The sequence below is a fragment of the Dreissena polymorpha genome, unplaced genomic scaffold (assembly GCF_020536995.1).
Source record: "Dreissena polymorpha isolate Duluth1 unplaced genomic scaffold, UMN_Dpol_1.0 chrUn111, whole genome shotgun sequence".
Lineage (NCBI taxonomy): Eukaryota > Metazoa > Mollusca > Bivalvia > Myida > Dreissenidae > Dreissena > Dreissena polymorpha.
The window spans coordinates 21,984-49,017 of NW_026273425.1; the positions used below are offsets into that span (position 1 = coordinate 21,984).

The following is a 27,034-nucleotide window of genomic DNA, read 5'->3' on the forward strand; positions in this document are numbered from 1 at the left end:
TCATGTCTCTTACATCTCTATCAATGGAATGGTAACACATTGACCTGGTCATTTCTGATTGCCACTCGCATAACTGTTCTAACGCACACACTCTGTTCTCAATACGTTTGAAATTCGTGTTTGCTCTCATTATATTACTTCTACACTGAGATATTTTATGTTCAACACAGTTGATTTTTTCAAAAATGCACATCAGTTTATCATCTATATTCATACATGTATTAACAAAGTGTTCTGTGTTACTGCTACTCACTTTTTTCTTTTTGGTTTACGTTGTACTGTTTGAAAACCGTCGGACGATCCAATGCCGCCATTTTGTCTTTGTGTGAACCGGTTTTGCACGGGGATAGAGTATTCCTTCACAGATATTGAGTCCGACTCATACATAGAACTTAAAATCTCATCCACCGATAAGCTAGTCATTCCAACTCTCGTTTGAACCGCGAATGTCACTACTTATAATGTTTAACACTTTAAATTCAAAATATAAACAGAATTCATTAGTCTCGGCTATTAGCCGGTGCCTACTTCATGCATTATCCGGTGCCAGCAATCGACATATAAATACTTGTTTTTCTACAAACTGTAACAGGTCTATTAAATTAGTGTTGTGTAACCAATTTCTTGTATGTAAGGTGGTGTATCGGTTGTGACAAGTTAGACATACAGAAGTTCCGGTTTATGATGCTTGGGTTTTAAGGTTATATTACACTAATTCCGATTCCCATAGGGTCCCATTATAAAACTGACAACTTTCACAGCATTTTTCTTGCCTTTCCGACGTATCAATTTTTCCGAACCTGGTATCATTTTAAAGATGGATCTGTCATCTTCCAATAATTGCAATCAAAAACATACCGTCTCGCAACTTCTAAGAAAGTAAATCGCTGTCGAATGAACCCACCGTAGAAAAACGTGTTTCGGAATCCTAATTTCGACAAAAGCCCCACACAATAGAAAACACACCCTCAAAAGTTCATCTTTTAAGTTAGCTTCCAATCCAAGGCATCAAAGTACTCCAGACACATACAGGATATTACCAATAACCACAAAAGACATGTCTCACATTGTTAAATGGCTTATATTCAAGAAGAGAAAAGGAACTCTTTAGAAATAGGCACTACTTTCGAATGGACCACGGAGGGATACACAATGATTTAGTGTAATGTAACCTTAAGATTCGAGATTGAAGGTTGAATATCAATGGGAATCTTGCATGTTTTATATATAACATCTTTGTGACAGGTATGGTCATCTTTGTGTAACGGTATCTGTCCGTGTGTATTTCCTGCATTTATTGCCCAACTCGCTTCTATTTTCTTCTTTCCTTTTTGATAAAACTCTTGGGCTGTCAATAACTTTTACATTGGTTGTTGTACATCACTTTCACATTGAAATATTAATATTACAGCAGTCACAGCGCTAACCTCCCCAAGGCTGAGAGAGACCAGGTCGAGAGTAGCTTATACTCCGTAAGTAATATGTGCAGTTTGTCAAAGTAAAGATGTATAAACACTATTGTTATTGTCACTGTGTTGTTTTCAGGATACCTATGTTTTAAGATAATTAATATGTTATCTTAATATGCCATTTGTATATTAATATGTAGATTGGAACCACCAAACAGCATACCACTATGTTTTAAAGATGAATATAAGTTTGATGTGTTTGTAAAATTATTGAGTATGGTAACCACGGTAACCACCTATAATTTGTAACCTTATTATTAAATATGCGTATTGATAATTTTTATATTTTCAGGACGGTCAGTTACAGATCAGTTTGACGCTCATATATTTATTATATATCCACTCAATAAACTTGTAACTGTCAGTGCCTTTGTTGGGATTCTGCCCCACATTCTGGAACTGCCAGTGTTACAAATGGAGCCCCCAGTGAGGATCAAACTCACGACCCCTGGTTTACCGTCACTCATCATGGCAATGTTTTCACAAGAATTATGCTGCCTTTTTCATCAGGAAACTAGCTCAGAAGTTTGAAATTCATTATTTATATGGACCAATATCTGCATTTTACTTTCGTTTCCACAGGTTTTGTGCATAAAGTTTTGGGCAATGTAGATTTCCACTGCAAATTGGCGTTTTTGTTAATGAGCACGAGTATACAAGTAACTGAATGAATGTCTTAGTTATTCCGTGGAATGTTGGTTTGGTGAAAAATGTTAACTTAACAAAGAGAATATTGAAAATAAAAATAAAAACACAATTACCTCAAAACAGTCAATATTTACTGATATGATCCGATGTCGTTTCAGTTATAAGCTGGAAACGCACAAATGTTTCCAGTATTATCCGTATTGGTTAGGCACCGTGAGAGTGCGAATTCGTTTCTTTTTTAAGGTGAGTGATTGTGTAATTATATGTGTGCGTTGTAAAGCTTTTAGCTGGCTAACAACATTAATGACAGTTTGCAGTAGTGTGGAACATCCGGGACTGCACGATTTTTATGGGTTAAATTGTAACATATTGATATAAATATGTTACAATAACACAAAATAGGCAAGAACAATTGTACAGACATTTTCTATTTCAGAATTAAATATCTGGCTTATTTCGCATTTTTCGACACATGTTCTTCTTAACTTTTATTTAGTTTTTTACACATTTTATATAAATTCATAAATATTTTTAAAAATCGTGCAGTCCCGCTTCAAGTTGTATTGAGTCCGACAACTAATTCAACACTTATTAAACAGTGTACTTTTTGTAGTCACTTAAAACACATGTCGGCATTTGTCAAATTCAGATTTATTTCTGCTTATATTTTACGTAAATGCAGATTTCGTATTTAGCATCCGGGCAAATGATATAATTCTCAGGCTTTTTGTTCTGATGCACTTGATGAATAACAATGGTTTACCAGTGATTTACAAGAACTGTGCGATTTTCAATTAGTTGTTGGTGTAAATGGGAAGCCTTAACAAAATATATCATAGCAAACAGATACTTCCCAATGAGTTTTATTCTTAAATATTTCCTTTTAATGTTTATTTTTATGCTACTGAGACACTTAATAAACATAAATGGGTGTGTTCAAATAATAGTAAGACATTCCATTATTTAATGCAATTATGTGAACAATGTACACGTATATTAAAAAAATCAAGACACTCAATGATGCATGACGGTCTTGTATCTGATTCAAATTAGGTATCCTCACAATAAGCCTGCTTGTCATCAAAGATCATGATGTTCCTGTTCCCTCAGTGCATGAATCACACTGATTAATGTTCAAGGTAAATGTATCATACAATGCATATAGCTTTAACAAGAACAACTAACACACACTAATTGAATTCTAGAACATGTTTTACATTGTATACTTCTTTAACATCCATTTGCATGAAACACACACATTTGTATATTTTTTCAAAATTATTAAGTTTTAACTGATATAAGTTGTAAATAGGCCGTTAAGTAAATGTCTTGTTTGTCTTCTTTAAGAACACGCAATTGTTTATAAACATGGGTTTTATTCTTCCACTATTTGACTTAATTTTAAAAACATCAAAGTATAAATATCATTCTCAGCTTTACTTTGTTGTGTGTATGCAAGTTTGAATACATTAAGACAAAATGGATTCACGCAGGATAAGTTAAAATGTATTTCCTGTTAATTTCAGTCCGGACAAGCATAAGGCAAAATATTTGCACCGTCATTATAGACTCGACTTGCTTGAAGCGGAGGCTTGTCCACTACATCAGCACAATGAACAGCAATGGAATGTTTTGTTATAAGTTTGATATAACAGCATCCTGTCATTTACAATTACATATATCGAATTTTATTCATTGTAATGGAGATGGTTTTTCTCAACAAAATATATCAATATTCATTTGATATTTACTTACGCCTGGTCATATTAAAGTGCACCCATTCACATAAGTGCATGTGTATGATTTTATATTGATTCATGTTTTCTTAATGATACATTTGATATTGATATAATCTATATTAATTCAAGCATGTTAAATAATAGTATCTGTAGACGAAACAATCATGAGTGTTGTCATGTGTGCTTCAAACAGAATGTTAATCTAAAAGTGTAATAAATAAAAATAAACAATTTTACATAAGAAAACACTTAGTTAGGCTAAATGGGTTGGTTGGGCCCTGAACTTGAAATTGCAGACACGATTCCCAAAACTGGCCACAAAACGTGTTTGCTGACGCCATATATATTGCTCAATCATGACTCAATCTCAATTAAACATCTTCAAAATGTTTATCTTGTTAATATGTTGACTAAGTTTGAATCTGATTCACATACTCTCAAACACAAGGTCAGCAGGTTTAATATGAGAAAACTTTTTGGGCACTCTTAATAGCAACATGAACGACTCAGTACAGATGATATTTTGTCAGTTTTATTATGGTTTATATTGACAATATCTTGGCCGAGTTCAACTCTAGGTTATTACGTTTAATTCACAATATCAAGGCCATGTTTGAAATTGGGTAAAGTAGGTTAAAAACAAGGGTCACTTTTTGTATCTTACAAGTATATCCTCAAGTCATAATATTGTCAGCTGTGCGTATAGTGCTTTCTGTATGTGTTGGGCATTTTAGGGTTCTCTTATTACATGTTTAAGATTTATGTCAAGGTAAGAGATCTAGAACTATTACTATGTGACATTCATGTTGTAATTTAAGGACATTCATATTTTATGGAATGATATTGAAGTGTTAAAGATCACTTATGTTGTTGTTGTTTTTAAAGATGTTTAACATAACTTAGATCTTAATAATGATGGCAGTTTTGTTACACACAAGTATTTAGTTTTTAATTAATAAATTATTATTATAAATTAATAAATAAATTATTAATAAAAAATTCAATTTAAGCATTGTATATTTGTTCAAATCTGAGTTATCTCATTGGCGCCATTCTATTTGTAGGCATGTATTGAAATAGTCCAACTTGTTGACGCTCTCAAATATTAAGCTACTTTTTATATTGGTAATATTTGGAGCGAATTTAGCCCGTATAAAAAAGTATCTCTAAATTCTTTGCGCGTCTTATAAATAAGGCTAATTTAGCCCATATAAAAAGTATCTCTAAATTCTTTGCGCGTCTTATAAATGAGACTAGTATTGAAAAAGCAAAAGAAATCTGCAAATAAACCCCTTTAAATTTTCCCGCCATACATTGAATTTGCCACTAACTTCATTAACATCTACATGTATCCACATAGAACGAAAGGATGTGCTTAAAATAAAACACAGATAAACGCCTCATAAGCGATACTGACTTTCCATTGATATCGAGGTTAAAGGTTTAATTGGTACAGAAACTTTTTCATAAAAGTAATAGAATCTTGATACTGTTACTTAAAGGATACCAAACTAGGAAGGTAAGTTTTCAAGTAATTGCTATTTCGCATAGACATTTTTTTCTAGATGTGTAAGAATATGCTACATTTGACTACATTACAGTACGGCCGCGATTAAGTGTACACAGTTAACTACCAGCGGATCTAAACAGAGATCTAGTATACAAATAAGCCTGTTGTTATGAAGCATTGAGTTTACTCGTGACCGTTAACGTTTAAGAGGTATTTTGATAAATAGATCTCAATAATTCATCATTATTGAACATTCGTATATCTATAATCTACTTGAGTTGTGCTTCATCAAATCAAATTAACAACGAATGCGCGTGGTGCCTTAAAGATCATGACGATTAAACCAAGCTGGCGCTCTTTAATCGATTAAGCCGCACGTGCTGTCACATGCAAGATTGGACTTAAAAACTGTATCCTACATGTTTCGTGTTTATTAGCGGGTATGAAGAATAAATCATAGGGAAAACAAAGTAAATCGTTTCTACTTACATCGCCAACAAGTAGCGTAGGTAGGTCGGTTTTATTGTTTTGTTGTCATTTTTTAAAGAATCCGATGATCTAATTATGCACTAATGATCGTAAACATTGTAGTTCTTTAACAGAGTCTAGCAAAATTGATCGAATATTAAATCTGGAAATCACACAAAGATAAGGGTCGCCACTAAAAAATTACGTTCGGTCGGATTAGTGGCAACAAATTACTTTTTTTTTTAACTTTTATGTAAAAGTGTTTGTAAAGTGGTGCGCTCAATGTCTGACATATTTTATATTGAGATATTGTATTTACTGGTAGCGCGTAAATCACATTCGATTCTAAAGTATTTGGTAGTTGCGTTCATAGTAACGAACATGATTTCGACTAAAAAAATGTATTTCCTCTTTCGGTAATGTAATTTATCTTTTGAACACGAATGGAACTTCAAAGCAGATTTGTTTATGATTTTGAAGTGTCAATAATGTATAACTTCATAACGGATTAAAATTGTTTATTTATTTAGTTTGCAAATAAAGTGCATTTTTCTGTTGTTTTTTTTTAAATAAAGTTAGATCTAACATATGATGTACAACTATGAACTAGAAGTTAATTTGATATTCCACACCACAATCGACTAAGTTGTATGGATATACACGTTTGCAGTCTTATTTTATTGGATTGTTATATTTTGTTATAACGTTATCTTTACTCCGAAAGTATGTGATTTGATATTGCTCTGAACATCTGTGTGAATTGATATCAATCTGCTCTTTAAAAAGATGATCATTACATTTTTGCGTATGCTAATTTGGGGCGGCAATGTCCGCTCTAACCGGAATTTCGTTAAGAAATATGTCTTTTACGCAAACAAACGGAAAGTGTCGTGAGGGGACTGCTCATGTGGATCTGGTTCGACACTAAGCGACTCGAGGCTCATACACATCTTAAGAGTATATATAAAGCAAAGCTATACCGGTATGACTCACATTGTTAAATATCTCGTTCTCAGAACCCGGTTCGCTATTCCGCCTGTATGCGTTTGCCATGCTATGAAGAAGAATTGTCTTGATGAAGATCTCTAAATTGAATCCAGAAAATCGCCACAAGTACATTTTATCAGTGCATAAATCCCTAGGGCGTACGATTTACGCGGATAATATTGAGCGAGATGTCAAGTCGTATATAGGAAATATTAATTTCTTTAGTCTGTTGTTCGTGCGTGGAGTGAATATGTCAGGTTAGGCAACATATACTCGATTGATAAGTAGAAGCCTTTGTATGTGTATATGATATGTTTAAATGCTATATTATTTTGCTTATTTGACTGTGTGTTGTGTTAAATGGTATTGGAAGACAAGTTATAGCAAAAAAAGTCCAATCGTTTCCATGTACCATTCCTTCTGTGGGTATCTGTACTATATTCACGTTTGAAGGTAAGAATGAGACAACTTGCATTGAGGATTTTAAAAGTGTCGTTATTTAAGACTGGATTACGACAATTACCCTAAATGCATATGTAAAAACAACAACGTAGACACTTTATTTGAGTCGTGTTCTGGGCGTAATGCATGTGCGTAAAGTGTCGTCCCATATTAGCCTGTGCAGTCCGCACAGGCTAATCAGGGACGAAACTCTCCGCCTAAGTCTGGTTTTTGCTAAGAGACTTCATTTTAACGAAAAATGTCATAAAAAGGTCGGAAAGTGTCGTCCCTACAGTCCGCACAGGCTAATCAGGGACGACACTTTACGCGCATGCATTATGTCCAGTTTTCTTAAAACACGACTCAATTGTCAGGATACTACTACTCTCGCGCTAGATGCCTGTTGGCAATATGTCGAGGCTTTGTCAAGAATGCCGTTGGCTACCACATGTAGTTCAGTGGTGGATTATCACAAAAATAAGAGACGGGTAAATAATCGAGTAATTTAAGTTAAAAATTAACAGTCTTTGACAAACAACTTAAGGCAATCGAAGAGAAAGGTTAAGTGATCTATTTGTTATCTTCGACGCGTAACCTACAAGTGCCACATGACCATTTGCATGTACGTTTACCATTATTCCCTCTTCTTTTCACCTCAGAGGCGCACTGAAGCTCCCGTATTAAAGTATGCCGATTAAAAACATCGACGACGGTTCCGGTGAGACGTTTCGCGTGCTTGAAGTTGACGGATACCTTACGCCGCTTTTTAATACGGTATTTGCATGGACGGTGTTTTTGTAATTTTCATCAAATGCAGTATATATATATATAAATGAATGTTGTTTATTGGTCAATACAAATTCTTTATGAGTAGCGTATAAACCACGAAGGCTCGAACCCGAGCAGTAAATGCCCACATTGCAACAATTAGTTATAGGTTGATATAAAGTATCAGCTGACATTTATGTTAATTTCAATCTGGAGGCAATACGCCGTATTTATCATTGTTGGCGAATGTTTCATTGAACGAATCCTGATAGATAAGGAAAAACAACAATTATCAGTAAAGTACATGTTTAAGGAGTAAACATGCATGTTTGCTTTATTTAAATATCATTTATATCACAATCGTTAAAGATATTGTATTTATTCTTCATAACTAATTATGAATTGATGTTACGGCATTCTTTGACTGGGCGCTTTGTTTTAGCTTTCGTTTTTCTAGATAACATGTATTTTGCTGTTTCTAATATCAACAGGCATCGATTGAAGATTCTCATTAAAAAAAACGATATAACATTTCTTTGCATTTGAAAGTTGTTCGGAAAATGTTTAGCACTGGCACAAAGACAATATTACATATTTACCTATTCCATATCAACAGTCTTGTCATGTGAACAAGAAAACGTTACATATTTTCAACTGAATTTCCTACATTTAATATTCCCTTTTGAGTCGTCTAGCCTGCTCTGTTATAAAGCGATTGTCGGGCGAATCTTACCAGTTACAATCATATTCTTTTTCAAACGCATATATGTTTAGGTTCACCAGAATCGACTTGAGGAAGAATTCAGAAGCATTCCAACCCGGCCACTCAAGCCAGACGATGTATTCATTTGTGCCTACCCAAAAGCAGGTACGATCATCTCTGCTACATGTGTTTCATTCACAAAATAAGAACTGTATTTTAAAACGATTGTTTTATAGCCAGCGGTCTTAAGAGGCGCAATGTTCCATAATCGTGCGAACTGTATTTATTCCTCTGAAGGCCACACACATCTAACAATCGATAATACTCAAACGTATCAGCTTTTGCCAGGACTAATTTCACTTGGTGCATATTGAAGCTTTGGGTACCGACTTAGCTTATGGGTTGCAAGCAGACAAAGCATGTGCAATTTATAACACAATTAGGTCGGTAGAAGTCGGTATCTATTTGTTATCTTCGACGCGTAACCTACAAGTGCCACATGACCATTTGCATGTACGTTTACCATTATTCCCTCTTCTTTTCACCTCAGAGGCGCACTGAAGCTCCCGTATTAAAGTATGCCGATTAAAAACATCGACGACGGTTCCGGTGAGACGTTGCGCGTGCTTGAAGTTGACGGATACCTTACGCCGCTTTTTAATACGGTATTTGCATGGGCGGTGTTTTTGTAATTTTCATCAAATGCAGTATATATATATATAAATGAATGCTGTTTATTGGTCAATACAAATTCTTTATGAGAAGCGTATAAACCACGAAGGCTCGAACCCGAGCAGTAAATGCCCACATTGCAACAATTAGTTATAGGTTGATATAAAGTATCAGCTGACATTTATGTTGATTTCAATCTGGAGGCAATACGCCGTATTTATCATTGTTGGCGAATGTTTCATTGAACGAATCCTGATAGATAAGGAAAAACAACAATTATCAGTAAAGTACATGTTTAAGGAGTAAACATGCATGTTTGCTTTATTTAAATATCATTTATATCACAACCGTTAAAGATATTGTATTTATTCTTCATAACTAATTATGAATTGATGTTACGGCATTCTTTGACTGGGCGCTTTGTTTTAGCTTTCGTTTTTCTAGATAACATGTATTTTGCTGTTTCTAATATCAACAGGCATCGATTGAAGATTCTCATTAAAAAAAACGATATAACATTTCTTTGCATTTGAAAGTTGTTCGGAAAATGTTTAGCACTGGCACAAAGACAATATTACATATTTACCTATTCCATATCAACAGTCTTGTCATGTGAACAAGAAAACGTTACATATTTTCAACTGAATTTCCTACATTTAATATTCCCTTTTGAGTCGTCTAGCCTGCTCTGTTATAAAGCGATTGTCGGGCGAATCTTACCAGTTACAATCATATTCTTTTTCAAACGCATATATGCTTAGGTTCACCAGAATCGACTTGAGGAAGAATTCAGAAGCATTCCAACCCGGCCACTCAAGCCAGACGATGTATTCATTTGTGCCTACCCAAAAGCAGGTACGATCATCTCTGCTACATGTGTTTCATTCACAAAATAAGAACTGTATTTTAAAACGATTGTTTTATAGCCAGCGGTCTTAAGAGGCGCAATGTTCCATAATCGTGCGAACTGTATTTATTCCTCTGAAGGCCACACACATCTAACAATCGATAATACTCAAACGTATCAGCTTTTGCCAGGACTAATTTCACTTGGTGCATATTGAAGCTTTGGGTACCGACTTAGCTTATGGGTTGCAAGCAGACAAAGCATGTGCAATTTATAACACAATTAGGTCGGTGGAAGTCGATTGCCCCATTACAAATACATCTCAACCGTCCACCGATGATACACGTATACGTCTCAACCGTCCACCGATGATACACGTATACGTCTCAACCGTCCACCGATGATACACGTATACGTCTCAACCGTCCACCGATGATACACGTATACGTCTCAACCGTCCACCGATGATACACGTATACGTCTCAACCGTCCACCGATGATACACGTATACGTCTCAACCGTCCACCGATGATACACGTATACGTCTCAACCGTCCACCGATGATACACGTATACGTCGAATTATTTGGCTTAAGACATTAATCGAACTCCCTAAAATGTTCAAATTATTATCATGCGCAGGTAAGTAATCGATTTCCCATAAAATTGCTGATTAAAGATAATATGTTACGTGTGAAGAATATAAACACGAATCTCGAACTTCAACGACGCAGATAATAAATGAATTCGCAATAATGAACGCAATCTTAAAAAGCCATACATTATGTTATTATTTTAGATCAATTTTTATACGAAAACATTTGGAGTTATGGTTTCTATCAAAGATATTACGACAATTTTTTAATGTTTTTAATGTTAGCCAAGACGTTATTTATCGATATTTTCATTAAATAAATTACATTTAAAAGACACAAAGGAAAACATAAGTGAGTTTATGTACCAGTTATCATAAATAACGCATTTATGCTACTTCGAAAATCGTTTTGTATTTAAAACAGGACCCATGATATTATATTAGACGGACGATTGTCATAGCGACGCATCCGAGAGATTTATAATTGTTAATTGTCCGATATAAAACGATATATATAGAAAGGTTTAGTTTACTTCTCTCCGGCTTCTTTTACACAGTTGACTTCTTTATCTAGAGAATGATCAGGATGTATTATGTTCGATTTGGGTTAAATATTTGAACATTTAGCATTTAAGAAAAATATATAGTTTCTTTTTATTCCAAAATCATGGCGTGTTTCTGAACTATTTCAACATCCGGTAAAAAATCAAATTGATTATCAGCGCAATGAAAATTTTGGATGCACTTGTTTGATGGTGAGATTTGATGAGAAATGCAAAACATGCATTCGTAGGCATGCATACAAAGATATTTATACAAAGACATGCTTACAACAACATGCTTACAATGCCACGCTGAAAAAAGACATGCTTACAAAGGCATGAATAGAAAGACATGCTTACATAGACATGCATTTAAAAAGACATATTTACAAAGATATGCATACAAAGATATGCATTCAAAGACTAGCATACAAATACATGCATTCAAAGACAGGCTTTCAAAGTCATGCCTACAAAGACATGCTTACCGTGACATGCATTTAAAGACATGCTTACAAAAAATGCATACAAAGACGGGCATACAAAGACTAGCTTACAAAGACATGCATTCAAAGACATGCATATAAATACATGCATACAAACACATGTATTCACAGACATGCTTACAAAGACATGCTAACAAAGACATGCATACAAAGGCATGCATACAAAGATATTCATACAAAGACATGCATACAAAACAATGCTTACAAAGACACGCTGAAAAAGACATGCTTACAAAGGCATGCATACAAAGACATGCTAACATAGATATACATTCAAAAAGACATGCTTACAAAGACATGCATACAAAGATATGCATTCAAAGACTAGCATACAAAAACATGCATTCAAAGACACGCTTACAAAGTCATGCCTACAAAGACATGCTTACCATGACATGCATTTAAAGACATGCTTACAAAAAAATGCATACAAAAAAAGACGGGCATACAAAGACTAGCTTACAAAGACATGCATTCAAAGACATGCACATAAATACAGGCATACAAACACATGTATTCACAGACATGCTTACAAAAACATGCTAACAAATATATGATTACAAAGACATGCATTCAAAGACATGCATCTGTGACATAACGCACACAAAACGCACATTTGGGGCATTGTTGGATTAATATGATAGTCGAACTTTGTACCAGATTTCATGCGGTTTTGGATAGGCGGCCACCTGGATCAACATATGAATAGCCTCGGGTTATCAAACATCAATTTTTACCGGACACGAATATTTGTTTACCTTACGTGTCAGCATTCGGTCAAGTCCGTATTTATTCGTTATGTGTCCGTTGCATTCGTCATAGACACGTGACTTTACACAACCAATTGTACACGTAACAATTATCAAAGCTTTCGTTGTTTATATCTATATTAATCAGGCAGTCTTGCTTGGGCAGTCGAGTATAGCAGACGTATTATTGCTTGTTGTCGCGGGCTGGGCCCATTGAGGGCTTCGCATGTATCTTGTATTTGACAAACATTTTGGAAACGTTGTGTTGTGTTAATAAGAAGAAATAAAACGTAAATAAATCAGAATTTGACTTTGTCTACGTTTATGTATGTGTTATGGTACACATCAATAACATGCGTACAAGCACATGCATTCAAAGACATGCATACAAAGGCATGTATACAAAGACATGCATTCAAAGACACGCTTGCAAAGACATGCATTCAAAGATATGCATTTCAAGACACGCTTACAAAGAAGTGCATACAAAGACATGCATACAAAAACATGCGTACAAAGACATGCATTCAAAGATATGCATAAAAGCATGTCTACAAAGACATTCATTGAAAGACATGCATTCAAAGACTTGCATCAAAGACATGTTTACAAAGACATGCATTCAAAGACATGCACACAAAGACATGCATTCAAAGACATGCATACAAAGACATGCATCAAAGATATGCGTGCAAAGACATGCATTTAAAGACATGCATACCATCTTTATTGTGCGTAATGATAGATGATCTCGTTATGAAATGTATATCAACCTTATTATATATGTTACGCGTTTATATATCATCACAAACATTCTTAATTTTTTCAGGTACCCACTGGCTATGGGAAGTGTCGTCCATGTTGGTAAACCAGTCTGCCGACAGAGTTAAATTGATTAAAGGTAACAGGCTATTGTCATTTAACGATTCGCAACACGTGGAATTCTTAAACCGTCCTGATATACTTAATTGTTCACACAGTGGACACCGTGTTCGCAAAAAATAATTAAAAATTAATTAATTCACAATTAATGGCAACAAATCGATAAATTATGTTGACTTTGTTAATTTTTATATCTTCATTATTTATCTAGTGCCATTTTTCTTTTAAATATCAATGGCTTTCAGGGGTGGCGAAATCTCAAAAAACTATACTTGTACACGGACAACCATTTAGGAAATTTTATTTGTCCGTTGCTGAACTACACTTGTCCGTTAATTTTTATATAAATTATAAACGCATTTATTGATTAATGTAAAACAATGTGGAATATACCAAAATGAGTATGATTTGCTAGTTTTGTTTATAGTTGTATTTCAATAGTACATTCATTATAGCAGTATATTATAAACAATATAAAGACTTTCTTAAACTTTCAATCTTGCAAAGCTAGTGTTATTAAAACATTTGTTGAACATCAGTACACCGTAATCTTAACAAATTAAACTAGTCCAATATGTGGACCTCATCAGACTGAGGCTCCTCTACTGGTAGCAATTTGATTATCATCAACTGGTAACCATTGAAAATCTGTGAGCCAAGTTTCTTGAAAAGTTCTGGTGCGTTTAATAGATCATATTTTTTATCATAATCTTTCTTAGTTTTTTTTGGGAGGTGGACTGCTCAAAGCATCGGGTTTCTGCTCCTTTGTTGAAGATTTAAAAAAAACTAAATGTTCCATTTTTACCATTAAAGTCGTCTTAAATGACAAGGTAGACCGTGTTTTGATTATCTTACTTTGGTACTTTTTAGTTTCGTCTGACTGTATAAATAAAGAAACCAGTCTTTACACTGTCTAACAGTCGGGCCAATCGCACATTCTCGGCCCTTTCCGTCAAACATCGGATAAGTCCGATTATGATAATCTGCGAGGGGTACCGAATGACAGTCGGGCCAAATGTTTAAAATGCGGCATGCTCCTGGTATCTTATAGAAGAAGGGAGATCACTGTGCAGGGGAGTGCCCGTATTTTAGCTTGATTGCTCCGCAAATAGCACTGACAACGTAATCGCATGTCAACATCCGGTTTTGTAAAACCTAATTACGGCTTTAATACAATGTATTTTTTTATATACCTGGACCCGACTTTTAAAAAACGTGTTGTCCACGGACAACTTAATTGAAAAAAATCAGTTGCCCAGACAAGCAAATGTACGACTCGGGCAACTCGGACATTTGATTTCGCCACCCCTGGGCTTTCTATGCGAGTCGCCGGATTAGCAATCAATACCTATGCTCAAGTAAAAACAGTTTTAACGAGATGTTTAATATTAGAACTCGAGTGTGAAGGCTTTAAATAAGTTATGAAAGTAAGTCCAGTTGAATACAACTTTGGATTGAAATCGTCATACTCTTCATTTATTCTTCATAGAATCCCATACATCAATTGCGAGGTTTCAAGATGTTCCAAATTGTCCACTTGCAAGTCATAATTGATATCAGCTGAAAAAAAAGCGTCCCCAAAACTTCTACAAAGATTAGGTTCATTAAATTGCACATGTTTGCGACAGCAATTACAGCGTCGTGATGATATTGGTGTTTATCCTACAGCTAAATGATTTAATTGAACAAATACGACTCATAAAGAAAAGATAAGGTTTTCTTTATCGCTATTTTTAGATCCGGTTTATAGCAGTTATTTTTAGAACATGTACATAGGGAATACTTTTTTGGCCTTTCACCCCTGATTGCGTCATTTAGGTCATTGGTTGCGCAGTCGTTTAACTTTACGAGTGTGTGTGTTTGTTTACGATGGATTACTATAATATTATGAATGTGAAAAACACAGTGTTTGGATATAAAACTGGAATGAAACTGGTGAGACTGCATATTCGATTTAGTTAAAATGTCGAATGTACTCGAATAACGTGATGTTTTGTTGAACAATTGATGGATTAAAATTAAGAAAAGTGTCAGTGAATTGTTCTTTAACTTTTCGAAGGATATCGATGTCGAATTAAAATGGTAATTTCTTTGATGGTTTAGTCGTTCCTTTGTCAGTCGATCAAAGAATGTCTATCCACAAAGAATTGCCTGCTTACATCCAGTGCTTTAAAATGGAAAAGATGGATGGCGATGAAGAAATTTGTCTAGAATTTTAACTCGTCATGGAAGCAAATTAAACATTACGAAAATAAACATGGACGTGGTTATTATACAACTTTGATGAGTAGAACAATAATTTTATGTAAATAAGTATAAAGTGTGTAAAAAGAATGGTTGTTTAAAGACTAAAATTAACAATATCGGCGGGAATAAATGCTGAATCAAGCTTCACGTTGCCACGGTATGTCACTATGTGTCTACACATTTTGTAAATTTCAAAAATGGCGGGAGCCATGTTTGGTTTTTGGTTTTTTACAGTGGTGAAACAAGAATTGTAGTTTGAACACAACCGTCTGTGTTCTACTTGAGTGTGTTACATTTGGAACGCTGGTTAATTTTAAGTAAAGGCGTCTAGCGTTATTTTGTCTCGTTACTTTTCTTTTGCGTGGAATTCTTAAGGACTATTTCGATTTCCATATACAGGAAAGATCACAATAAATATTACTACGCAATGTTAGATTCAGATAATCTAATGTGTTTTTGCTTTTATTTTAGAAATAAATTAAATAAAATAAAATTGTAGGATAAATAGAATACTATGTAAGTGTGATTGTGTACTTAAATTTATCCCACTCGTGTCAGAAAGGCTTACAAGGCTCGGCTAGCCTCGCCATGTAAACCTTTCTTCACTCGTGGGATAAATTTAAGTACACAATCACACTAACCAGGGACCTATACAAACAAAGGGATTAGCAACCTCGCGATATCCCGTTACAGCACGCAAAATAAACCGGTGCGCGAGATCAGGGACCTATACTTTAATCTCGATCGATTGGTCCCGGTGCAGCGATAATAAACCGGTGCGCGAGATTTGATAATCTCGATCGATTGGTCCTGTGTAGCGATAATGCGGCTACACGATATCGATTGCGAGGGATTTCGCTTATTTAACGCGTTACGTTTTTTCGGATTCAAATTATATTATGTTAAATAAACAAGTACGTATTCGTTTAATTGTTGTGTTGTTGTGTTGTTGATCTCAAAATCAATCATTAATTAGTCTTATTATTACGCAGTAATGTCGAACGGGCACCCAATTATCGGACTCTTTGATGAATATTAATTGCCGGTTGTTTCGCCAGGGTTAAATTGCCGTTGTTTATCGCACGTACATGCATGTACAAAAGACCGGTCTTTTAATAGAATTAAAATGTTACCATGTTTTGTTTAAAATAGCAACATTATCAAGACATGTTAAGTGCAAACAACTCAAAATGTATAATTGTTCTTTTAACTTCCGACGCAGCAAATTTTCGAATGTTATTTTAATATTCATTTGGACTCCCTTAAGTCATAGTGAACGTCGGATTCATGGAATTTACTGAAAATGTCTTCTAAACATAAAGATTTCCTTTCATGGGATGACGACATAGATTTAGATTTGGTATTAGGTGATTATACTGATGATGAGGCAAACAATAAATCGCAAGCAAGCACGAAAGAGCTGTGCTATATTTGTCCTGTTTGTGGCGCGGAGTATAAAAGTGTATCAGGATTTCGAGGTCATGTCATGAAAAAACATCAACAGAATTTACGAGGTAATAAATATTGGATGCATTTTTTAGTTCTGCATTTTGCGTACAAACAAGACAAAAAACAAGAAAGGTTTTCGTGTTTTAGTAGTTCGATATATATATATATATATATATATATATATATATATATATATATATATATATATATATATATATATACTCATGTTTTATTCGTTTTATTATCATATATATCTCGAACAATCAATAAATAAAACAACATTAATAAATCAAATCCTCGCACATGCAAGTAAGATATCCAAAACAGTGGACACATGATACGGTGTAATAATGATGAGACAATTGAATCTGGCATTTACAGTTACTACTAAATAGTGTGTACAAAGGAGTTTAGTGTTTTATTCCTTTAATTATTTTCAAAGAAATGAATATAAAACGTGTTGTAGAATGGTTTTGACAAAATTATGGACAAAGATTTAAATGCAGTTAATAGAACATAAATGTTTATTCTGACTTAAGCATATTAAGCTAATCGTCATTTACATTACATTTACAATGACAGCATGCTTTTGAAGTAAATACAAATCATGCATCACTTCGAAAAAAGTTCAATTTACAATATAAGGAATAAACATGTTTTCGTGAGAATGTTAATATTGTTAATACATAGTGACCACATAATGTCAAATGTAGTTTAATAATAACAACACTTCGTTACATTATTCTGTACCAGGGACCTATACTTGTATAGGTCCCTGTCTGTACCAAAGTTCATAAGTGAAAAATATAATTATTAAATGATTTTTTAAAAACAAGAATTACATACATTAATATAAAGTTAGGACATATATAATTGCATAAAGTATATACTTGCATTGTTTTTCATTCGTAATTACAAAATTTTAGAAATATAGAATTGAGTAATACTGACAATGTAAAAGCTGTATGATATAAATGATACCTCTACCTATGCTACACTTAATTGTAGTTAAGTATAAGTAATATCCTTGTGTTGACAACCTATACTAAAGCAAAACTATAGTTTATGTATAGCGATATGGTTCCTTAGAGTATATAAAGTACAATCATTTTATTTAGAGAGCAATCGATAAGAAAAATTAATAACTCCATCTATACAACATAGTTAATTTCATTTATCTATATCCCAACATCGCCTATCTATGCGAAAAAAATATATAGATGAGCTAGAGGGATATATTTGCTCGTAGGAAATTAAATAATATTGTACGTAGGAAATTAAATAATATTGTTAGCTTTAGAAAAAAAACGACAAAATAACTTACATGTAGAAAATATTATACAAATTATATGGTAAGTTATTTTTTCGCATTTTTTTTTTCAAATAGTACATTATTTTTTCGTTTCATACATACAATATTATTTAATGTACAATACCTTCAAATTAAAAAAACAACAACAAAATAACTATACATAAAAAACATACACATGTTACATGAAATAAATGTAATGTTTGTAAAGATACCCATAAGATTAATATAGGGCTAGTACTGACTGAGCCTTTCAAAAATAGCCACGGCATATGTTGATGAAACTGAAAGTGGTAAAATATAAAAAAATGACTAAAATTGTATTGCCTTTGTGCTCATTCAAAATCATGAATTTGCAAATAATACAAATAAAATTAGCATCACTCAATGCGTTGAAATGTAATGTTTGTAAAGATACCCATAAGATTAATATAGGGCTAGTATTGACTGAGCCTTTCAAAAAAAGCCACGACATATGTTGAAGAAACTGATAGTGGTAAAAATTAAAAAAATGACTTAAATTGTATTGCCTTTGTGCTCATTTAAAATCATGAATTTGCTAACAATACAAATAAAATTAGCATCACACAATGCGTTGAAATGTAACGTTTGTAAGAATACCAAAATCAATAGTATAGAGCTTTATTTGACCAAGCCTTTTAAAAAAAGCCACGACACACGTTTCTCGGATTATGGAAGTGTAAACAATGATACGCATGATTTGGTGAAAATACCCACCGTTGTTTTATAAGTAAATACAAAGAATAGTCGAAAACAAATGAAACAATAAGATGTATCAAACTCAACAAACCTTTGCAATGAATACTTCTGTGTTGGCAACACTTGGTTAATTTGTACTCTTATTATTTCTCGATTGCTTTGTCACGGTCTCGCTTTGTCAAAATGGCGGCTGTTTAAATTTGCCTCGAAGCGCGAAGTCTCGTTGGGTCGCAAGTCTCGTTCCCTTTTGCGTAACAACGCGATAGCTTGTTCTTCGGTTCAGTGAGTGTCTCATCCCTTTGTTTGTATAGGTCCCTGCACTAACATAGTATTCTCTATATAGATGCGTTAAAATGATATGAGCCAAGCGTTCAGCTGCTATTACACTGTGAAAAATATCAAGGTAGTGTTTCTGAAATAACGTGTTTTTTTGCAAATATGTTTGAAGAAATTACAGCATACCAACATAAAGAAGGTCCACTAAAGCTTTGCATGCTGTTAAATTTGTCGTCTGCTAAAATGTCGTCTGCTGAATTTCTAAAAAAAGCATTTTCGTCGATTTTTTTTCAAAGAATACTATCAGAATAGCAAACAGTTTGGATCCTGATGAGACGCCACGTTCTGTGGTGTCTCATCAGGATCCAAATTGTTTGCAAAAGCCTTCAAAATTCGGTTCCAGCACTGAAAGAGTTATAAAGACGTGTTCACAGATCGGCAAGTAAACAATTTTCCAGATATGTGTCACAGACGCATACATAGTGTGAAGCGTTACAAATGCGAGTCGATTTTATTATTTGGAGTGTTTCTGATGGTACCTTATATTTTGTGACAACATATGAATCGCTTGTACAGTCCGTGCCTCGATCAATTAGTCCAGTTAGTCGAGAGATGAAGTTGTTAACCTTTACAAAATGCAGTAACGTTTTCGACTGTTACACCTATAGCGTAAACATGAAATTGTTAATTTTTATACAAATAGCCGTTGAGTGTGAAGCTGTTATTACAGCATTCGTAATAAAATCGACTCAGGATCGCTTAAGGTGCTTTACAATTATAACAGCGTCCCAAATATTCTTGGTAAACTGGGCATAATGCATGCATGTAAAGTGTCGTCCCAGATTAGCCGGGGCATAATGCATACACGTAAAGTGTCGTCCCAGATTAGCCGGGGCATAATGCATACACGTAAAGTGTCGTCCCAGATTGAAGTCCGCACACTCATATCAGAAACAACACTTAACGCCTTCGTTGGAATGTGTTGGGACCTCGTGTAAACAAACAAAAACTCCCATTAAAGCTTAAATTATCTTCGCAGATTAGCGTGTGTGGAGTGCACATTCTAATCTGGCACGACACTTTACGCACATGCATTACGCACATTTTTCCCGAAACGAGCCTCTATTTGTTTCAGAGACTGCTATGTTGGAGGCTCTTACTGAGGAGCAATTCAGGAGCATCCCGTCTCCCCGGGTCCTTAACACGCACATACCCCTCCGTTTGATGCCGAAAGACACTTTATCCAACAAAACCAAGATCGTGTTCGTCCAAAGGAACCCAAAGGACATCTGCGTCTCATTTTTTAATCACCATAGCAAAATCGTCGAATATGATTTCAACGGCAAGTTTGAGAACTACGTCAACCGGTTTCTGAAAGGACTAGGTACTAATTTCTTCGCTGCTAATTGTGTTTTCTATTTAATTTGAATTTTAAGAAATTTCTTTAATTGTATTTATTTTGTTTTTGTACTGCATAAATTATATATATCCTCTAAACCTGTATATTCAGCCATGCAGCTTTATTGATTTTATATCCTGAAGGAACATACTTTTTATAACCGTAAGGCATTCAAATTAATTTATTCTACCATCATAACAAAGTTAAGGCAAGATGATTTATAAATCAGATTTCCTTTGTAACTAGGAAGCTACTTTTCCTTTAAATCTGTACAGTAATAATTTGAAAAAAATAAATTGTTATAACATTGCTATACCTTAATGAAAACATCTTCTAAAATACTAGATAAACCAGCAAAACGTTTCAGAGTGAATATTTACACATTATTGACAACATGACGGACTTTTTCGAAGCATGTGTATCTTTTTTTGCTTAATGTTTACAAATATTTTATTTTTTCTGCGCAAACTCTTTACTTTAATCTTTAACCCACAAAACATCATTAATGTCATAGATTTGTATAAATAAATACATTGAGCCCAAGTTTATAAGAAAAAATGTAATATATTTCATACAGGGATGAGTGAAAGACAGAACGTGGTACATGAGGTTCTGAGTGTTAGTTAATAGAATGACTTCAAATTAATGCCATGATATGTATAGGCCAGTTTTTCATATATTCTTTATCAATGAAACATTAAATATGTATATAAACACATACTAATTGCCATACTTAACTATTTCATTTTGCAGTTAGTTTGAACCTTAATCTATTTTAGCTACATCGCATCGAAAGCCTAACGCTTATTTTAAAATCCCTCGATGCCGTTTCCTGGGATTGCATGTAGAACCAGTACTTGGTGTCTTTAGGGGATTTCGAAAGAACGCCCCCACAGTGGGGACTGAATCCATGACCTCCCGGTCGCTAGGCGGACACCATATCAATTTCGCCACGGCGACCCTATTTTGCAGTTGACTATGGCTCGTGGTTCGAGTACACTCTTTATTGGGAGAAAATCATTCGTGACAACCCAGAACATCCGTTTCACATCATGAGCTACGAAGACATGAAATCGGTGAGTCTATGTTAATGTATTCATTTGAAAGCTCTATTCGTAAAATAAATCTTGAATAAATAAAATCTAACACAATTATATGTTTAAGTCAATTAAATTAAATGTATAAGTGAACTGGGTATTATTAAGTGGAAAGTATGTTGCTCGATGTGTAGACTTCCAATAAGTATGTTTTTTTGAGATTTTTTTTTAAGGGTTTAAAACAATAACTCGCTCAGCGACTCGCACATACAAATAAATGTTGTTTGAATTATTGTATTCAAAACATTAAAAATAAAAACCAAGTATTGACTGAAATTAATGTACGTAAGTTGTTAGAAAAATTGAAGGCATATTCAAGAAGATGATATTATCCAATATATTAAAAATCACAATTTTAGGACCCAATCTCCGAAATAGGTCGCCTTAGTGAGTTTCTGGGGTTTAAATCGTCCCCGGAGCTGATAGCGGAAATTGCGGAAAAATGTGAATTTAGTGCAATGAAGAAGGAAAAAGACCCACTGGAAAATACAACGGACTGGAAAGATGCAAAGCCAGAGATGTACCGGAAAAGTGACTTGTCTTGCAATTAACCCATTTATGCCTAGCGCCTAGAAAAAAAGGCCTTGGCAAACAGCGTAGACCCAGATGAGACGCCGCATGATGCGGCGTCTCATCAGGGTCTGCGCTGTTTGCTTAAAGGAATTTCTGTAAAAAATATTATAAATATAGAAATAAATATACTAGACATCCCTAATTTTGGAAATAAATTGATCCAATTTAGAAGGATGAGAGAGTCCACTCGGCATAAATGGGTTAATATCTGTTTAGAGCGTAAACCAAAACCTGTATCCCAGTTTTTTATATATATTTTTTCTGCGTGGGCAAATAATTCAATCAGAGCTAGACAGGGTCTCTTAAACAGCGAAACAGCGAAATATTCCCCACGCTTTTCTACATCTTGCTTTTTTAAGACGAATGTCTTTTATATAATTGTAATAATATGTGGCAAAACGGACCTGTAATGATTGTTGTAAAAACTTAATGGTAAATGATAAATTATATACGATGAACGGTTTTTAACAGCCTTGGGAATAGATCCTACACCGGTATTTGTAGGACGCGAATGTGTGTGTGTTTGTGTGTGTGTGTGTGTGTGTGTGTGTGTGTGTGTGGTGTGTGTGTGTGTGTGTGTGTGTGTGTGTGTGTGTGTGTGTGTGTGTGTGTGTGTGTGTGTGTGTGTGTGTGTGTGTGTGTGTGTGTGTGTGTGTGTGTGTGTGTGTGTGTGTGTGTGTGTGTGTGTGTGTGTGTGTGTGTGTGTGTGTGTGTGTGTGTGTGTGTGTGTGTGTGTGTGTGTGTGTGTGTGTGTGTGCGTGCGTGAAAGCGTGCGTGCGTGCGTGCGTGCGTGCGTGCGTGCGTGCGTGCGGGCGGGCGGGCGGGCGGGCGGGCGGGCGGGCGGGCGGGCGGGCGTGCGTGTGCGTGTGTAAAATCTATAGCTAGTGAAAAATTTAAGAAAGGTAGCTGAACGAAAACTAGTTCATTGTTTGTTTAAGTAAATTAGTTGTGTTATTGCATCATAGGTAAGTTGATGATTTACAACTTGGATCTACAATCCTATATATTAAGGATGTGTCTGTTTGGTAACAAAGCTGAGTTGATGCTTTTGAACGGACCGTCATACATAACAAACAGTAACCGTACACATGAGACGGGATTTTTATTTATTGTTTTTTTTGCAGGTCAAGTCGGTGACTGGAAGAACTGGTTCACAGTCGCACAGAGCGAGTATTTTGACACCGTGTTCACTCAGAGAATGAAAGACTCGTCATTCACTTACAGATTTTCTTAACCCGCTTTAACTGCTTAAAAAAATGTTGTTTTGTTTCCGTTAAAATCTACAAGAATAGGATTGGTAGGTCGGCTCTACTTTCGTTTGCGTACACTAAAATGTAAGGAACGGATTTATTTACAACAAGCTAATGCACTTGCATGCAAACATCTTCTACATCGATATTTAACTTTTTTATTTTAGTGACATTCAAATTGATATAAGCAATCTTATCGAATGCAGGAGAAGTATCGAATACTTAAAATGTGTGGGAATTTCAACCTGTAATAAAAGTATTAGTCGGTCGGGCCCTATTTTGCGTCGGTCGGGTTAGTTAGTAGAAGCAAGCATTATTTCAAAGCATATATATACTAGTGTTAAGATAGAGGCCTTTATGAGAAAAGAGCATAGTTGCATGTCCTTCCAAGTCTTCCGCTTCGCTATGGTGCTAATGATTATGTATACAAGTATTTCTTTCGAAGTCATTAACTTTCAAAGGGACCGTCAACCAAGAATGACGAAAAAAGGAAAGTTCTAAAATACCGTATTTTTACACTTATTAATTTATATTGATTAAAATATCACGACTGGTATATGACATTACCTGAAAAAGTTCATATTTTCAGTATATTTGGTAATACAATTTCGCGATGTGAAATGGAAAGTACATCGCGAAAATAGGTGACATAACGATATACACACTATAAATAACGCAAGTAGATTGATCATTTTATATATAATATATACAATTCACGCTTGCACAATTTGCATTCCTGGGTTTACCACGTGACGATGATGATCAATCTACTTGCGTTATTTATAGTTAACTGGTAGTTACCTGGGCCCTGTACCCAGTAAAATGTAATTCCGAATATACTGAAAATATGAAAACTAAACAACTTTTTTCAAGTAATTTTATATACCAGTCGTGCTATTCAATCAATATAAACTAATAATTGAAAAAAAAAATACGGTATTTTAAAACTTTTCTTTTTTCGTCATTCGTGGTTGACGGTCCCTTTAACATATGTATGTACTGTTGCTGGCTGTGTTGACTGTTTGTGATGTCATGTAAATGCATTTTATGAATAAACTGATTTTAATAGAAGTATTATTATACGCAAAAATTATTAAGTTAACATTATTAATGCACAAACTACGAGTGTGTCAATTATATGCAAATGCCATTGTTTGTAACATTTGAGACAACCGACTTTTGTACCTTTATAAAGCACAAATGTTCTCGGTAACGCTCTATTAACCAGCCAGAAGCACTGGCTGTACTTCGAACCCTTATTTCTTGTGTAATGTTCTTGTTTATCAGTAGCATTACTCCAGAAGAGGTATTATTTCTTCAATATTTAGAAACAATATGTTCGTAATAGTATATGTTTAAAATCATAATAAACTGCTTTTACCATATTATTTAACGTTTACTAGTCAATCTGAATGAATTTATAGAACATAGTATCGTATTTTCGAATTGTTTGGCAATAAACCGAATGAGCCATTTTTTGTGTTATTATAATTGCCATGTCCATTATTGTCGCAAAACACTGGTATATAAGAACTTTTCTGCGTCGACAGAGGAAAAAAAATACACCAACGGTCTATAAAACATTAAGTAAAAAGATATGTGCGTAAAAAAAATGAGATTTGTATCGATGTAAATAAATAGGTTTGCTTTTAAGTCGCAATCAGCATTACTTCTTGCGTAACAAACAATCTCAGCTGAAACTTAATGGTATCCATAATCAGGGTGCAAAATCAACGGGGGTTTCAGGGGTTTACACACGGGCTGGAAATAATATAAACACGCCGTTAAGGACTTTATTTTTTCAAATATTTCAAGTCATAGAAATACATTTGCAAAAACCTTCAGTGCATAAAAGTTTTTCTTGCAGTTTGTGTCGATATCTTAAAGTATAAGAATACATCCTTGAATACGTCTAAAATCGTTGTTAAAATTTCACGTGGCGTGTAGCATAACCGTACAGTACACAAGAAATTGTTTAACAAGATCGCGGCTTTATTAAATAAAGTAATTATGATGTATTTCACATTGCCATAAGCAGCATACAATCTGTCATTCATGCACTAGTTGAAATTCTTGTTAAAAAAATGTTTTAAACAGTTATTTTTTTTAATCACCACTTACCAGTGCGTTTGCATCAATTAACGTTGAATTGGGAACCCCACGAAGTCACTTGATCCTGCACCTTGATAATGCACAAAATCGAAACCGGAACCTTAAAAGTACTGCCTCCTTTGTACATACTAACATTAAAAGATATACCAAACGTGGCTTCAATTTTTGACACGATATCGACGTGTTTGCAGCCAAAATTACTCGAAACAATGCGCATAAGGGAAGAGACGCTAAAAAAACTGTACCATACTTCCATGAACTAATAATACATTCAGATACAGGGCAATACCCTTCGGAACAGAATATCGGAATTGCAGAACTTGGGCTCGCATAGTTGGCATCACGCTTGATTCATATCTAAAGATTGCTGGTTCGATTCACAGCCCAACCATATAACTAATGTTATTTCTACAACCATTCTTCTGAGTGTTCTCTCACATGCCTCCTATTCGAGTTGGACAGTTGTAAGTTACTGGTCATAGTATGTTACTGACCACTCCATACTGGTAAACCAGTTTACCCAGTTAATGGTCATAGTATGTTACTGACAACTCTATATTGGTTAACTAATTTACCCAGTTAATGGTCATAGTATGTTACTGACCACTCCATACTGGTTAACCAGTTTACCCAGTTAACGCTCATAGTATGTTCGCTTCCTCTGACACTTGTTTCATGCTGTATCTATTAGCACAATCCAGTCGAGAATGTTTATTAAGTTAATTGTCAAAAATATGTATATCGCATTTACGAAACTATATGTCAAGGGGTAGGTGTACTCAACCGAGTATTAAAAGTTAATCGGCTGGTAAAAAGTTTTAAAATTTTGCAATTAGTTGTGATATACAATTTACTATGTTGAAACAATAACAAATTGAGTTTCTGGAAAAGTACCCATAAGGCTGCCACTACCTTAAGACATCTTTGGTATTCAAATCAACTAGCGAGTAATGTAAACTGATGAAGTTGTATGCTTGATTACCTGACAACAGTACAGTCTGTCTCAAATAATATGCGAATTTCACACAACGTGTGAGTCAATGTATGTCCTAGACAAATTCACCTTATTCAATTAGA

General features: G+C 34.5%; 1 protein-coding gene and 1 long non-coding RNA gene across 5 annotated transcripts; both read left to right on the forward strand.

The window, feature by feature from the left end:
• The first annotated feature begins 2,222 nt into the window (after positions 1 to 2,222).
• Positions 2,223 to 4,160, forward strand: LOC127864092 (uncharacterized). The gene is made up of 3 exons (XR_008041445.1): positions 2,223 to 2,360; positions 3,171 to 3,256; positions 3,644 to 4,160. It is a non-coding gene; the product is annotated as an uncharacterized LOC127864092 (long non-coding RNA).
• A 1,050-nt stretch (positions 4,161 to 5,210) lies between these two features.
• Positions 5,211 to 25,320, forward strand: LOC127864093 (sulfotransferase 1B1-like). 4 transcript variants are annotated; one of them, XM_052403789.1, is made up of 8 exons: positions 5,211 to 5,375; positions 9,286 to 9,398; positions 10,167 to 10,260; positions 13,473 to 13,544; positions 20,662 to 20,910; positions 21,898 to 22,001; positions 22,382 to 22,553; positions 23,720 to 25,320. In XM_052403789.1, the coding sequence occupies exons 2-8, from the start codon at positions 9,312 to 9,314 to the stop codon at positions 23,827 to 23,829; spliced, it is 888 nt and encodes a 295-aa protein (XP_052259749.1). In that variant the 5' UTR covers positions 5,211 to 5,375; positions 9,286 to 9,311; the 3' UTR covers positions 23,830 to 25,320. The 4 variants fall into 4 exon arrangements, with proteins under 4 accessions (XP_052259749.1, XP_052259750.1, XP_052259752.1 ...); XM_052403790.1 differs by lacking the exon at positions 5,211 to 5,375 and adding an exon at positions 5,569 to 5,875; XM_052403791.1 differs by lacking the exon at positions 5,211 to 5,375 and adding an exon at positions 10,539 to 10,893 and having other exon boundaries at positions 9,381 to 9,398.
• The last annotated feature ends 1,714 nt before the right edge of the window (positions 25,321 to 27,034 follow it).

Excerpts from the sequence above, each read along its gene's own strand:
- LOC127864093 (XM_052403789.1), top strand. The coding sequence starts at position 9,312 with ATGCCGATTAAAAACATCGACGACGGTTCCGGTGAGACGTTGCGCGTG. Across the intron at positions 10,261-13,472 it reads TTGTGCCTACCCAAAAGCAG|GTACCCACTGGCTATGGGAA; the intron begins GTACGATCATCT and ends TAATTTTTTCAG. Across the intron at positions 13,545-20,661 it reads CAGAGTTAAATTGATTAAAG|AGACTGCTATGTTGGAGGCT; the intron begins GTAACAGGCTAT and ends TATTTGTTTCAG.